At 39.1% G+C, this 16302-nt stretch overlaps 1 protein-coding gene across 3 annotated transcripts in view; it reads left to right on the top strand.

The window, feature by feature from the left end:
* Window positions 1–16302, top strand: part of pard3ba (par-3 family cell polarity regulator beta a) — a 256267-nt gene that overhangs the window by 95432 nt on the left and 144533 nt on the right. For all 3 annotated transcript variants that reach the window (XM_049469675.1, XM_049469674.1, XM_049469676.1), the window contains 4 exons: window positions 5798–5923; window positions 7220–7752; window positions 11569–11708; window positions 11812–11940. In XM_049469675.1, the coding sequence (XP_049325632.1) occupies window positions 5798–5923; window positions 7220–7752; window positions 11569–11708; window positions 11812–11940 (928 nt within the window). The remainder of the gene's footprint in view (window positions 1–5797; window positions 5924–7219; window positions 7753–11568; window positions 11709–11811; window positions 11941–16302) is intronic.

Here is a 16302-nt window from a genome sequence, read left to right as displayed (position 1 = left end):
CAGCCGATCCCCAAATATGTGCAACTTGAAACAAACCTAAAACTATTCTTAAACTAATAGAAGTCCAGTTTTGTAATATTTTGTTTTATTTTCATGTATTTGTTATTGAGTCATTTTTACCACCGTATGAATTAAATGGATAATTAATTATAAAGAAATGAAGAAATTATGGATAAAACAATAAAAAGGGAAGCTTTGGCTGTCTGATAAGATGTTCCTTCATCATGGTAAATTCTCAGCAGCAGTCATTGACAGAATTGTGGGGTTCACAAGCCCAGAGCACTGTTGGAATTTTAGTGTTTTTAATCCCATCTGGAGAAAATCAATGACAACTGTTGCCTGGAAAAACTTCCAGGCTATACAAGTAAATAAGACAAACCTGTGGAGAACCCAAGATTCAGAAGGAAAGCCTGTTCTAGATAAAAATAGACCTGAAAGCATATTTAGATCTACTAAGTATGTTTAACCCTTTTAGACCCTGCGCCTTTTACAATGCACATCATGTAGTTTTATTTAGGGTCTGTGTCTGGCGATTCAATTCGATTCCATTTGATTTTTGGAGTCAGATTCGATTCAGAAACGATTTTCGAAAATGATTTTCTATTTCAGAACAATTTTTCAGTTCAAATGGTCTATAAATTTTGTTTCAATTATGTGATTAAGAAGATGAAATGACAATTTAAACAAATAGAACATTTATTTAAAACAATGATTTTAGTTTCTTACAGTATCAAATCTTTTTGCAACATTTCATATTTCATTTTTTTGTAAATCTTTAAACATAACTTATATGCAGTACTGTCAGAAGTAGGAGCGACAAGTAATAAAACATAAATGTATTTTTAAATCAATTTGGGGCATTTAGAATATATTCAGAAGCGCCAGGACTAGGAATTACGATTCTTTAAAGAATCAATTTTTTCAGCACCCCTAGTTTCTTTTATAAAATATTTTGTTGCACGGAACACTAATTGAGACCATTAGGAAAGATCATAAACCAGCCAATGAAACAGTAGCTTCGTCCTGCCCACAAAAAAATAAAAAATAAAAATCAGCAACTCAGACATGTCAGGGCACTACAGCTGATTTTTACTAATTCTTTGTGATTTAGAACACTTTTAGTCATGTTAAGGAATACATTAGCAAATTGGATGTCTTTCAACATAAATTTTTTAATAGGTTAATAGTGTCTTATTTTGTGTGCAAAAGACAGAAAGACAAAAGACAGTATTTTTCCACACAATTCAGGTCTGAAAGGGTTAAGACACAGATTATTAAAATGTTTACAGTTTTTTAATGGATTAATAAAGGATACAAGCATCCAAATGTGCAAACACACCAAGCACGTTATGAGGAACACTTCTTACATTTACTTATTCGCACAACTTTACTGTTACTTTACTGTATGACCAAATGAAGAACTGTGTTCTCTGGAGTGATGGAGCTCCATCCGGTACTTTTGGATGGAATACGCTGGGGTGAAGATCATCAAACGCCCTTTTGTCCTAAGACTGGTTAGAGCTGACAGAAAGGCTACTGTAACTCGCATAGCCATTCTGTACAGTTGTTAATGCAGGCTGAAGAACATTGCAGAATGTATAACACATCCAACCTTCAGGTAGATGATACACGATAGCTGTAGACCACGTCAGGTTCCACATAGTGTTATTAATAATTACTCACACACACACACACACACACACACACACACACACACACACACACACACACACACACACACACACAGACAGACCCAGGAAGGAAACATGAAGGTGAAGAGGGTACAGCTCACATCCTAAGGTCAAAACTTCAGTTCAAAGGGCAGCCTGACACACGGGGACACACGCCCTCTTACACACACACACTCACACACACTCCCTGCGTGTGACAGGAAGAGCCTTTAAAATGTCACGTTTCCTGTTTTGGGTGTGTTTTGCAGCAAATATTCACTAATGGGCTCTTTTAAAGCATGATCATAGTATTTATCTCTGGGTCCTTTTCATCCTCCGTGTCATTCTCTCGCTTTCTCTCTCTCTCTCTCGCTCTCTGTTTCTCATTGGGGGTGCAAATGTGTTCATTGACCTGCAGACCTTTCAAAAGCAGTCTGCTGCATTATCTCACACACGCACACACACACACACACATACACACACATGCTTTCACATATAAGCAGACACCCATAATTCCCCACACAATTATTGTACTAAAAATTCACAAAACCAATTCAGAGTGAGACACATTATTGTGAGTAAACATGTTGGTGCTTTGGGACACAGCTACACTTCATTCACTTTAAACTAGGGCTGTGATTAATTTGGAATCAGTATTTCATTATTATTTTATGTTAATTACACCACCAAGTTTGACTCCTTTCGCCGTAATCTGCCCCACCCTAAGCATGTTTTTTTTTTTTTTTTTGGAGCGGTTCCCTTGTGGTGAGTGTGAGATCTGGTCTTGATCCGACCAGCTGTGAAATATATCTCTTTTTAATTGAGTTAAACTGCCGATTAGGAGCAGTTTAATCTGATATATTAGCTACAGTATGAACAAATGCTGTCTCTGCTGCTCCATGCTGTTTACACATGCAGTAATGTGCAGCATTCATTGCTCACACATTATGATTTTCACTGTGTGAAAGCTGCTTAACACTGCACAGATATATGTGCCGAAACACAGAATCTTTTACCACTATATTTACTTTCTTGGTCCCACACCAGACAGCTCTGGCCAATCAGAGAAGACACATTTTGGTGTGTTTAGGTGTTTAAACCAAACCCAATCAAACAGAGGGAGAAAACGCTCCAAGTAAACAAACTCAACTGATCTGCACCATAGAAAGCTAATATAAATATAATTGAATTTTACATTTCTTACATTTATTCTTTTATCTACATTTAAATATCCACAATAAAGAAAAACTTGCATCATAAGAAGAACAAGTGTGATAAATCTCAGAATATTGAATCGGATTACACCACTACTTTTAAAGCCATCAGAGAATCTAAATCCATATCTAGGCTACTTTGCGTTAGCGTACCTCTTGGTGAGAGATCATTTACTGCTAAAAATGCCTCAATTATGCACTCGAAGACATGTTGCCCAATTGACAGACAGTCAGACAGACAGACTTTGAGATAAGACAAATGATTGGACTGAGAGAAGCTTGATGGTTGTTTTAACTAATTGCCCACCATCTAGACCCTCTGTCAACCAGCTGCCGTTGCTTTTGTTTGCAGTGGTTTTGTGAATGAAAAACCTGGACTAATATGGACTAAAACTCCATCATCTTTAGTAGGGGTGTTGGGATGCATCGAGATAAAAAAAATATGACCATGTGCATCGCAGTAACAGGCGATTTCACATTCTGTTACTATGAAATCTCATGCAGTTGCGTTGTTTGAACATTAGAATTCTGAATTCTGCTAGTACAGGCTGTAGAACTAGTGGGCGTGAGCAAAGGGCGGAGGAAATGTCAGTCACTAGTTAGATTTTTTGTTGCAACCTCCTAAAAGGGTTTGTTATAGATCCCTTTCTTAGTGTAAAATATAGTATGAGCTAGCTAGTTAGCTAAAATGTAGTCACCTGCTAATAACCACATCCTTGGTAGCTTGTCCATACATGCTTGCAATTTTCTCATTTGTCCATCTGTTTTTATGTTTGTTTAGCTGTCCATTGACTGTTTAGGTGTTCATTCATACAAACCACACTCATGTTTCTTTGTTTGCATGTTTGTTTATTTGTCTTTTTGTTTTGTCTGTTTGTTAATTTAGCCATTTTGGTTGTTCATTTGTGTTTTTGTTCATTTGTATCCTTGTATCCTGTTTCTGTGTTCGCTAATTCATACATTTCTTTTGTACGTTTGTTTGTGTCTATCTGTTGCTTATTTGTCCATTTGCCCAACCAGCCGTCCCAGATGCTTTTTATATGATGATGCAGTTTGTTGTACACAAAATCTGGCAATCAGTACATTAATGATGGATGAGTGCATAAATATCTGCACATAATGAAAAGTCCTCCTCTTTGGTCATTAAATCAGAGTTTTACTGGGAAAACAAAAGTTTTAGATTTGAAGCATGTTTAAATACGGATTATTCGCACAGGAGGAAAAGTGCAGTGTACAAAAATCTCATACATCTTTAATAACTTCAACAATTTGTTCACCTTTATCACCTGCTGACTGGGGTCTGGCTGCTGTTTTCAAATCCCTTAGTGTAAAGCTGTATTGTATCTTCTCGAAGTGTGTTTATAACATGTCTTGGATCATAGATCTTCAAGTCCTGGTTTAAAGTCCAAGTTTTGTTTATGGATGTCATGATTCTTTGTAGAAATGACATTGTGATAAACCAGTCTTCTCAAAAGCTCAGTTAACCGTTCTGGAATCTCGCTCATGGTTTCAGACTTATCACTAAACAGACATTGTTTATTTTATGTGCCTTGCAGTGTGCTTAGATTTTTTATGTATATTTCTATATTTTTTTTTAGAATTTTTTTAGAATTTGACTTTTTTAACTTATATACTGTAATTGTCATTTAATGTTCGATTGATGATAAATCTGGTAACATGACAGGACAAGGCAGATTGAGACATTGCTGTTATACTATACTATAATGTGGATGAGCATTATTCTGCAAAAAATTTAGTTAGAAACTCTAAGAAACTGTCATATGAACCAACACATGTGACCACAGGTGTCCTTATATCACTATTAGGGGTGACCGACTGTTAAAGGCAGGCCAAAGAACTTTGCAGTCTGGTGAAGACATTCCTAGGGAACCATTGCTACGTGTGGACTAGTGATGGGACGATCTACTTTTGCAGCTCCGATCTGATTTCAATATAAAACTGATATAAATCTGTCGATATCAACAAATACCGATACTTTTAGTTTATTATTAGTGCTATGATTAAGGTAACGTAATGAGGGTGAAACAGACCACATAGCCCTTGAAGAGTATACACAAGTGCATTATTTCGTATTCTTAAACCATGTTAAATTATATTGGATTAAAGGAAAGTCATTCAGACAATATTCGTGTAGGCTAATTTACCGATGTTTAGGCCTGTGGTTCATTGTTTGCATTGTTCATGTTTTAATCTTTCAGAGATCTGTTCTTAATAAAAAAGAAATCTTTAACAGGTCTTCTTTAGTGTTGCAATGTTAATTAATATAATTCTGAACAGATTTCCCTTATTCAAACAATCCGAATACGTTTTCAAAAAGCTCAGTTTTAAATGTCTGGTTTAATTCAGGCTCGGGTTTAAAATGACAGTGTATGGGCACAGGCCAGGTCAGGCTGGATATTTTGGGCCCAATCTTAACTCTATTTGGAAGCCCTGCTATGAGGCAACACATATGGCCATAGGAACACTGCTAGGGGTGGCAGACTGTTGAGTTAAGTTTTATACTTCATTTTTACTTAAACCTCTCCATTGTCAGATACCAAATAGAAACTGGATTTATTTCTAAAGTTACAAGATACAATTCCATTCCAGAGCAGTCCAGGTTTCTTGTTCATAACAACACTGAAAACATGAGTGCTGGTGGCTGGCAATCAGACAGCTTAGATTGCAGGCAATTTGATGAAACGGCCATACGCTTCTCTTATTCCAGTCATGCATCTCTGTCAAAGTCTTTCAATATGGGCAAAATATCTTAGAGTGTGTGGTAGAAGCATGTCTAGCAGTCCACAGTCTCTCACCTAGAGGTACACTATCTAAAAGTAGCCTCTGCAAGCCTTTTTATATGGCACTGTGGTTTCAAACTGTAACTTATATATAATATGTTTATTTTCTCAGGACTCTGGGCCTCCACGTAAAAGGCATTGAGGACAACAGCCGCTCGAAGCGAGAGGGCATCTTTCAGGAGGACGAATGCATCGTACAGATCAATGACACCGAGCTAATAGACAAGTCTTTTGCTCAGTGAGTACTTTCACTTTCCTCACTCACTCTCGATTTCTCAAATCTCTTTCCTTTTTGCCTCTTGTTTGCCTCACTTTCTCGCCTGAGCATGGCTTTTATTCCTCGTCACCTCCCTCCCCCTTTCTCTCTTAGCCTTCATCCTTTCTTTATCTTCCTCTATCACCCTTCTACTCCTCTTCCACTTCTACATCTTTACGTCCAAACAATAGAAACGACTTTCTCACTCGTTCTGTCGTCGAGTGTGTGGAATCGCCCTATTAAGGGCTATTGTCGTATCGGACATCCTTCAGAGCGGCTGTGGATTAAGTGAAGAGTGGTAAAGAGACAGAACGAGGGAGAGAGGGAGAGGGAGAGAGAGAGCGGCAGTGTTGTCCTTAGGTGAACTCTATCCATTTCTTTGCTATATTGCCAAAAGTATATGCCTAAAATTGCTTATTTATTTATTCTCCTGAAATATAAAAGAAAGGGTTTATAATGCCTTATAATATCTGTTCATAAGAACATTGTACCATGTTGTTGTTTTAATGCACTATAACACATATTTGGTGTGTATTGGTATAATGCATTATAATATGCAGCTAGGATTTCTCAAATTAAGCTTTTATAAAAGCTTGTAACACATTATGAAGCCTTATACACAGTCATTACTGACTTTAAGTGAAGTTAGTTTTCTTATGTTTTTTAAAAATGAAGTAAATGTAGGCACTTGAAAACACACTTCACTTAAAGCCAGTAAAGAGCACTCATAATGCTCTATAAGACGTTACAATAAGGCATAGTAACATTTACTTCACGTTAAAAAGCATACGAAAACTCACTTCATTTAATGTCAGTAATGACTGTATGGAAGGCTTTATTATGTGTTATGTACTTTTTAAAAAAGCTTAATTTGAGAAATTATAGCTGCATATTATAATGCATTATATCAAACTATACCAAATCTGTGTTATAGTGCATTACAACACCATATTGTACAATGTTTTTATGAACAGATATAAGTCCTTTCTTTATAAACCCTTATACTTGTATTATGAATGTCGCTGTAAGTACTTATGAGTTATTATACAGGCTTATTACAGTCATTATAAGGTATTATGCATGTCATATAGTGCATTGTAAATGCATTCATAATGCATTATAAATACAGGATTCATCGCTGTTACTGCTAAAGACTGCTGCTATTACTTATACTAAGACTACTGCTACTACTACTAATATTCTTCATTTGTAGATAATGAGCTTTTTCTGAGTTCATGCCATATCATGCCTTTTTTTTTTTTTTTTTTCCTATTCCAGATCACAGGAGGTCTTCCGCCAGGCTATGTCCTGTTCACTTGTTCGCCTTGAGGTTCTACCTGTAGCCAACAAGCTTTACTATGAGAAAAGCCTGATTGGCCAGCTCTTCAATGGCCCTGACCCCGGCAACCCTTCCGTCCCCAAGGTCAAGAGCCCATTCGGGCTTCGCAAGACTGACGCCAAAGTCATAGATCGATTGGTGCGACCAAGCTCTGAGACTCCGCCTCCTGAAGAAACCCCGCCTCCTCACAGGCACACACCTGTGGAGTCTGAGCGCCGCCAAGAGACCCCACCTCCTCCTGTTCGCGCCTCTCCCACCCCCAAGAGTCGTCAGGAGACCCCGCCCCCTTCTGTCCGCGCCTCACCTACTCCCAAGGGCCGCCAGGAGACCCCGCCTCCCCCTGTACGCGCCTCACCCACCCCCATGGGTTGCAGTGAAAGCCCCGCCTCCAGAAGAAGCCCCGCCCTTGCCGCACCGCCGACTGTGGCTAATAAGAAAGGAGGCAAGAAAATGAAGGTCAATTTAACGAAAGGTGGGTTGTTTAGGACATTTATTATTATTTTTTTTTTATTTATTTTTTTTTTTAAGTTGTTTAATCTGAGATGTTCTGGGACTTCCTGGTTCTGTTTTTGTCCCCGACCCCGAGAGTGTTCTGTGGACTGACATGATGACCTAAGTCTATTAAATGTCAATCAGTCTGCTCATAAGTGGAGTGAAAACACTAATTACTAAGCATTGTGATAGCTTCTGTTCTATTCTAGTCATCATCTCCTAGCTTCTCTTCTCTTCTCTTCTCTTCTCTTCTCTTTTTTATTGTTTACATTCAGGTTTATTTTAACTCTCAGCTGTTTTCTTATTATCTTTTCACTTCTCAGTTGTTCTCATATTGTCTCTTCCTCTCTCAGTTGTTCTCATATTGTCTCGTCCTCTCTCAGCTGTTCTTTTATTGTATCTTCTCTTCTCTTCTCTTCTCTTCTCTTCTTTTCTCTTTTTTATTGTTTACATTCAGGTTTATTTTAACTCTCAGCTGTTTTCTTATTATCTTTTCACTTCTCAGTTGTTCTCATATTGTCTCTTCCTCTCTCAGTTGTTCTCATATTGTCTCGTCCTCTCTCAGCTGTTCTTTTATTGTATCTTCTCTTCTCTTCTTTTCTTAGCTGTTCTTTTTTCTTTTGTTGGCTGTTCTCTTATTGTCTCTTCCTAGATGTTATCTTATTGTCTCTTCTCTTCTCAGCTGTTCTTATATTGCCTCTTCTCTTCTCTTTTCTTCTCTTCTCTTCTTTTCTCTTCTCTTGGCTGTTCTCTTATTGTCTCTTCTCAGCTGTTCTCTTATTGTCTCTTCTCAGCTATTCTCTCATTGTCTCTTCCCTTCTCAGCTGTTCTCTTTTTAGCTGTTTTTTTAAATAATATCTTCTTTTCTCATCTAGTCTCTTTCTTGGTTTTCTTTTATTTTGTCTTTCTTCTCATCTCTTCTTTTCATTTTCTCATTTCTTTTTTAGTTTGTTCTCTTTTTACGTCTTATTTGCTGTTCTGTTAATATCTTTTCTCTTACTCTATTGTCTTCTCAGCTCTTCTCTTCTCTTCTCAGTCTCTTCTCTTCTCAGATGTTCTCTTATGGACTATTTTTACTTTTTCTCTTATTTCATCTTTCTTCTTGTCTCTTTTTCTGGTCTCCTTTTTTCGTTTGGTCTCTCCTCTTCTCAAATCTTCTCTTCTCTGCTGTTCTCTTTTCTTTTGCTTTCTAGAAATCTTTACTTCTCTCTTCTGGTCTCTGCTCTTTTGGTTCCTCCTCTCTTCTTGATTTTTCTCTTCTCAGTTCTTCTCCGTTCTTCTCGTTGCTTCTCTTCTTCTGTCACTTGATTGACAGGCTCTCAGGGTTTAAAACATTAATGGGAATCAGTCAGAAGCTCCACTGGGAGATGGGATTTCATCATTTGCCATCTTTAGTATGCCGGATTGGTTTCTATCCTGTGTAACATCTTTCAGTCAAGACTGTGAGTGTGTTTGAGTGTGAGATTGTGTGTGTGTGTGTGTGTGTGTGTGTGTGTGAGAGAGAGAGAGAGAGAGAGAGAGAGAGAGAGAGAGAGAAAGAGCTATCCTTAGCGTCAGTAATCACACGTGCCCTTGGGGATAGCGGGAGTCATGGGGAATGCGTCTTAGGATGATTTCCTAAGCCTCTCTCGCTCCATCTTTCTGTTCTTGTCTGTCTCTCCTTTTCTCCTTTCCGCCTTCTCCCTTCTGTCTTTTCATTTCTCTTCCCAGCACTGCTACTAATCTCCCTCCAACAAACCCTTTTGTCTTTTTCACTCTCTCTTTATTCCGTGCTTCCACTGCCTGCCTCTCTCTCGCTCTCTCTCTTTCTCTCTCTTTCCCTTCCGTCCACTCTCGGTATCCTGCTCTCCACATCTCGCAGGCTCCCCCCAGAATGTGCTGGCGTGTGAAATTAAAGCGCAGACCTGTCTAATCCCCATAAGAAAACATTTATCAGAGTGCAGCGGCAGAGACGGGGGCGTTCACACCCCTTCAGGGTGACCAGTAGCTTAACCACTGCTCACCGGGCCAGAGTGCCCTTATACCCATTCAACAAGCAGTGCAGGGGCCCTGTGAGGAAGTTCTGGGCCAGTTCTGGGCCAGTATGTCAGGTCATGGACTGCAGGCATGCCTTAAATACATATTTGAAATACAAATAATTTTGTAGGAGTTTGTGATGGAGTTGGAGTTGATGACCTTGCAGACAAATATACTAAATTTGTATCCAAAAAGCCCTAAATGCTCTAAACTTGTGGTCTAACCCAACTTGCAACACGTAAGTAAAGTGTGGATAATCTAATGATTCAATCTAGAACAGTCTAGTGCTGTAGATCATTCAAACTCCCGTTTGCACCTCAGACCTTTTATACTTCTGTTAATATCAAAGACATCCCATAGTCCTCTTAGAACCACAGACTTTTCACAGTCCTGTTAGTGGTATAGACCGTCCACAGTCCTATAAGTGCTGTAGACCTTCTGTAGACCTGTTAAAGCCAGAGACCTTCCATTGTCCTGTTAGAGCCAAAGACTTGTCATAGTCCTGTTAGAGCTATAGCCTTTTCATGGTCCTGTAAGTGCCGTAGACCTTCCGTAGGCCTGTTAGAGCCATAGATTTTCCAAAAGTCGTGCAAGTGCTGTAGACCATCCGTAGTGCTGATAGTGCCAGAGACCTTCCATTTTCCTGTTAGAGCCATAGACTCTCCATGGTCCTGTAAGTGCTGTAGACCTTCTATAGTCCTGTAGAGCCAGAGACCTTCCATAGTCCTGTAAGTGCTGTAGACCTTCTATAGTCCTCTAAGTGCTGTAGACCTTCCATAGTCCTGTAAGTGCTGTAGACCTTCTATTGTCCTCTAAGTGCTGTAGACCTTCCATAGTCCTGTAAGTGATGTAGACCTTCTATAGTCCTCTAAGTGCGGTAGACCTTCCATAGTCCTGTAAGTGCTGTAGACCTTCTATAGTCCTCTAAGTGCTGTAGACCTTCCATAGTCCTGTAAGTGCTGTAGACCTTCCATAGTCCTGTTAGAGCCAAAGACTTTCCATAGTCCTATTAGTGGTATAGACCTTCCATAGTCCCATTAGTGGTATAGACCTTTCATAGTCCTGCAAGTGCTGTAGACCATCCGTAGTGCTGTTAGAGCCAGATACCTTCTATAGCCCTGCTAGACCCATAAAACTTCTCTAGCCCTGTAAGTGCTATAGACCTTCTACAGTCATCTAATTGATGTAGACCTTCCATAGTCCTGTATGTGCTTTAGACCTTCTATAATCCTTTATGTGCTGTAGACCTTCTGTAGGCCTGTAGAGCCAGAAATCTTACATAGTCCTGTTAGAGCCATATACCTTCCATAGTCCCATTAGTGGTATAGACCTTCCATTGTCTTATTAGTGATATAGACCTTCTATAGTCCTGCCAGTGCTGTATATCTTCCATAGTGCTGTTGACACCATAGTCTTAGATAGTCCTACATAGTCCTGGTATAGTGGTGGTATAGTCATTCCATAGTCTGTAAGTTCTGTAGACCTTTCATAGTCCTGTTAAAGCCACAGACCTTCCATAGTCCTATTAGGGCCATAGATCTTCCATAGCCCTGTAAGTGCTGCTGACCTTCTATAGTCCTGTAAGTGTTTTACCATACTTATCATAGTACCATTGGTGGTATAGACTCTCCGTAGTCCTGTAAGCGCTGTAGACCTTTCATAGTGCTGTTAGTCATATACCTTCCATAGTCCCATTAGTGGTATAGACCTTTCATAGTCAACATGCGTACTGCACATGCTATCAGATAAAAAATTCGCTGAATCTTTTCACTGGTAACAGGTACAGAAGGGCTTGGCTTTACGGTGGTGACCAGAGACTCCTCTGTGCATGGGCCAGGACCTATTTTGGTGAAGAGCATCCTTCCCCGTGGAGCTGCTGTGAAAGACGGGCGTCTGCAATCTGGAGATCGCATACTAGAGGTGAGAATTACTCTTTTAAAGGTGAAGTTAAACAGATTCCAACTTCTTCTACTACAGAAAACTGCTTACTTAAGCCTTACTGAAATCTGTGTTTCCACCACAGGTCAATGGAGTGGACATAACGGGCCATTCACAGGAAGAGCTGGTGGCTATGCTGCGAAGCACCAAGCTGGGAGAGACTGTATCACTGTTTGTAACCAGACAAGAGGAGCTGTTTTTACCTAGAGAACTGGTGAGTTTATAAGTCTTTCTTTCTTTCTTTCTTTCTTTCTTTCTTTCTTTCTTTCTTTCTTTCTTTCTTTCTTCTTAGCTTTAATTGTGGCATGCATTCCCTGTGACATTCTTTCGATAAACTTCTGCAGTGTCGCAAGATTTATTTCAATCCATTGTTGCATTAATGTATCACCAAGATCTTGCATTGATGATGGTAGAGACAGTTGCGCAAAGCCTTCTTTCCAGCACATCTCAAAGTAACTGTTTTTCTGAGCTGGATTACTTTCTAATAGTCAATAACAGATTAATGGCTCTGAATAGATTTTGTAGGTTCTGCTGTTTGACATGATATATTTGTATGCATCATGTCTATAGGTCAGAACACTTGCGTGTAGCTGCCAGCTCAATGTGGACCTTGATCGTTACATTGAGTGATATCACTTTTATTATATATACATACAGTGCCGTGAAAAAGTGTTTGCCCACTTACAGATTTCAGGTTTTTGTGTTTTCTGTCATACTTACATGTTTCAGATTATCAAACTAAATTTAACATCAGACAAATGCATATAAAATGCAGTTTTTAAATAATAATTTCACTTTTTAAGCGACTTTTAGAAAGCTAAGTTCAGTTTCAATAGTCGCAACCAATCCTGACCTGTAGAGTTAAGAAATCGCTTAAATAAAACCTGTCTGACAACATGAAGCAAAATAAAAGATCTCAAAAAGCAACAAATTATGAACTGATCTGAAGAAATTTAAGAACAGGTAAGAAAACGAAGCCATTGACTTATCTGTTAGTCTGGAAAAGTTGACCGATTCATTTGTAAGGTTTTGGGACTCCAGTGGACCACAGTGAGAGCTATTATTCACAAATAGAGAAAAAAATAGAACAGCCACAATTACTCCAAAGGGCATGGACAACTTATCCAGGAGGTCAGAAAAGAAACCTGGTCAATGTTTTTGATTCAATAAGAAGAAAAAACACTGCTGACCAAAAAGAACACAAAGGCCTGTCTTACATCTTGATGATCCCCAGGACTTTGGAAGAAATATTCTGTGGGCTGACGTTACAAAAGTTGAACTTTTTGAAAGGTGTGTGTCCCGTTACATCAGACATAAAACACATCAGAAACCGTAATTTCAGAAAAGAACATCATACTGAACGTAAAACATGGTGGTGGTAGTGTGATGGTTTGGAGCTGCTTTGCTGCTTCAGGGTCTGGACAAATTGCTATAATTGATCGAACCATATCCATCAGTTTGTGACTTTAAGCTCATTCAAACGTGGGTTCTGCAGCAAGACAATGATCCAAAGTACACAAACAAGACCGCCTCTGAATGGCTTGGTGTGGCCTAGTCAAAGTCTGATTGAGATGCTATGTCAAGATTTTGAAAGGCAGATCATGTTAAAAAAAAAATGTGGGTCAAAATTGTAGATATTATTATTATTATTATTATTATTATTATTATTATTATTATTATTATTATTATTATTAGGTTTAGGGGGCATAAACTCTTTTGACAAAGGGCCAGATTTGTTTGGATTGCTTTTTTCTTTTTAATAAATTAAATGATCATTTAAAACTCAGGTTATATTTGTCTGATATATAAATGTGTTTGCTAATCTGAATATACAAGTATGATGCTGTCCTGTAGGGGGCAAATACTTTTTCACGCCACCTTATATATTGATGGTGAATTCTTGTCCTGTCCTTTCTGTTCAAGGCTATGTAACCTTAACACTTCACCCTCCACATAGTAAAACACGGTCACCACTTACCCCCCACACCCCCACCCCGTCACCCCCCACTCCCCCACCGAACCTGTGTGGGATGTGTTGATTCAGCTCCTGGCAGGAAGTCTTGTGCACGCTCGGCTGTTGCACGGGAAGTCGCTGGGGCATGCTGGCCCTCCACCTCTGCCAGATGTTGGTACGGGGGCTCGTGGCTTTCTGACCTCCTTTTGAAAGCGCCCCAGTGTTTTTCTGCCCACCCCCCTCCATCTTTTACTCCTCTGTGCATCAGACCTCCCTCAGAAGCCCCTATATCCCTCAACTCCGGAAGCGGACCCCCGTCCCTCCATTGTGTCTGTGTCTATCTGCAGTTCATTCACGCCGCTCGCTCAGCTCATCAAACACTCCAGCTTTCAGACAGGACAGTTATAAACATGCCACGCGGGACCAAAAACAGTCCTTTATCTGTTCAGCGGCCTTGCACCGCTCACCTGCATTACTTCCTCTGCAGGATGTTTGATGTTGTATAATAAAGATGAACATGCGGTGTGCATGCGCTCTCCACATGCTTTACTAAATTCTGGGAAAAAAAAGAAAAAGAAAAACTTCTTCAGATTGTTTAGTGCCGTAAATGAACCACTTTAGAACCATGGTTCCATTAAGAGCCATATGTTTATTATAGATCAATAATGTCAAGTGGCGGTTATTTAGAGATTATTCTTCTATGGATTTACTTAAATAGTCATTTAAAGCATCCAATATTATTAAGTAGATTTCAGAAGTAAACTGTAGCCTGATTGTTGCTTGTTTTTTGAATGTGTGCAGTTTTAACCTTTTGTAACCAGTTTTAACCCACTTTTTAAGAGATTTTAAGGTGCTGCAACAAAAGTATTGACATAACACTAATGGGACGCCTGCTTGTTTATAGTTTCTTCTGAAATCAAGGGCATGAATTGTATTGAGAAATGAGAGATCACTGCTTTATCTTAAGCACTATCTGGATGGGATTAGTTTTTCAGGGGGAAGTCTGTATAAAATATTTAACACTTCTACTAAGTGATACAACTCTTGTATCCAGACTGCAATTGAAAAAAACAGGGGAACCAGTGAGTTTTTTGTTTTTTTTTCGGTCATGTGACATCGCATTCAGTAGCTCCTCCATTTCCACTCGATGTTGTGTTTACGTGGATCTCCATGGAAATGCGTCCAAAGTGTAATAACGGTGTGTGGCAGTGGACAAATAGATGTTTTATTAAACACGAGGTGACGAAACTCAGATGTGTGTCCGGACGGGACTATAATTCAGTTTAGATAAAAACAGTAAATATTTCAGTCTGTATTTTTCTCAGAGGACGTCTAAGAAAAAAACACGTTCATGGCCGGTCCGGATTGGAATAAAATCCCAGAGGGAAAATCACAAAATAGAACTAATCCCATCCAGATAGGGCTATATGGTTGTATTTTTAAATTGATGATTATGGCTTACAGCCAATGAAAATGTAAATCACAAGTTACTTTGTTTAAAATTTTTAGTTTACTACTTAATTCCTTATGTGTTTCTTCGTAGTCTTGGTGACTTCAGTAAAAAAAAAACAAAACAAAAAAAAACAACATTGAATGGGAAGCTGTGTCCAAACATTTGACTGGTACTGTAGCTGAATACTGCATTAATTAAAAGGGGTGTCCACAAACATTTGGTGTATCTTATTATTCTGATATTTTCTTTCCCATCACAGTGGGCACAGAACTCTTGGGTGGCCCTACTGTCTAAGCGCTGTCCAGTTCTTTTATTTTTTTCATTTATAGCTTCACGTGATTCAAATGTAAGTCACCGTGGATAAAAGGATCAGCCAAATTTCAGCCAGTTTCTACGCAGTCTTCTTTCTTTGAATAGCAGGGCTTCTACAGTGTGGTTCTTTATTTAGTTTTCATCCACATGCTCCTGAAATTGCTCCTTTTTACGCAGTAGCTGAAAATTGTGTCCTCAGGTATCGACCTAAATAATGAACGTCCTCCTGGCCCTGAGTTGATTTCAGTTCCAGGCTGTTGTGGGGTCGACTTTTTGTGAAAGATTTGGCTCTTGTGAGGTCTATTGGAAAGGAACAGCTGCGTTCATAAAGCCACACACACACACTTATACACACACGTACACACACACACACTGCTCAAATTGTCCCATTATTAATCTTCAGTCTCCCAAAGCACAACTACATGCTATGAAAGGCTTTCGCGTACCCAGCGCGTGAAGATCAGTATTCATACGGGGAAAAAAAAATGATATCCTCCATTTTCTACCTCATTCTAATTCCGCGTCAGTGTTCCGACTTCTTTTGCGGGGGTAAATTGTGGCGGAAATGCGGGCGAAAGGAAAAATGACGTACTTACTGGCAGCGAGGGGGAGAACACACACAAGAGTTTTCAGTTTTCAGTGAAGAGATATAAAAAGACATAATGATGGTGCAGACACGTCGCCTCTTCTGTCACACCATCTGCTCTTTACTTTGCTTGAGTGTATGACTGTCTGTGAGAGAGTGTGTATGTGTGTGAATGTGTGTGTAGGCTTGCAATAATTGCAACAAATTCTTTAAAAAAAAAAAAGAAAAAGCTCCAATTTGTCTCTTTCTCCAACATATTGTATAGACATTC

This window comes from Astyanax mexicanus, chromosome 21 (assembly GCF_023375975.1).
Source record: "Astyanax mexicanus isolate ESR-SI-001 chromosome 21, AstMex3_surface, whole genome shotgun sequence".
Classification (NCBI taxonomy): Eukaryota; Metazoa; Chordata; class Actinopteri; order Characiformes; family Acestrorhamphidae; genus Astyanax; species Astyanax mexicanus.
Note: the sequence above shows the minus strand (reverse complement) of the source record. Positions and strands in the feature narration are given on the sequence as shown.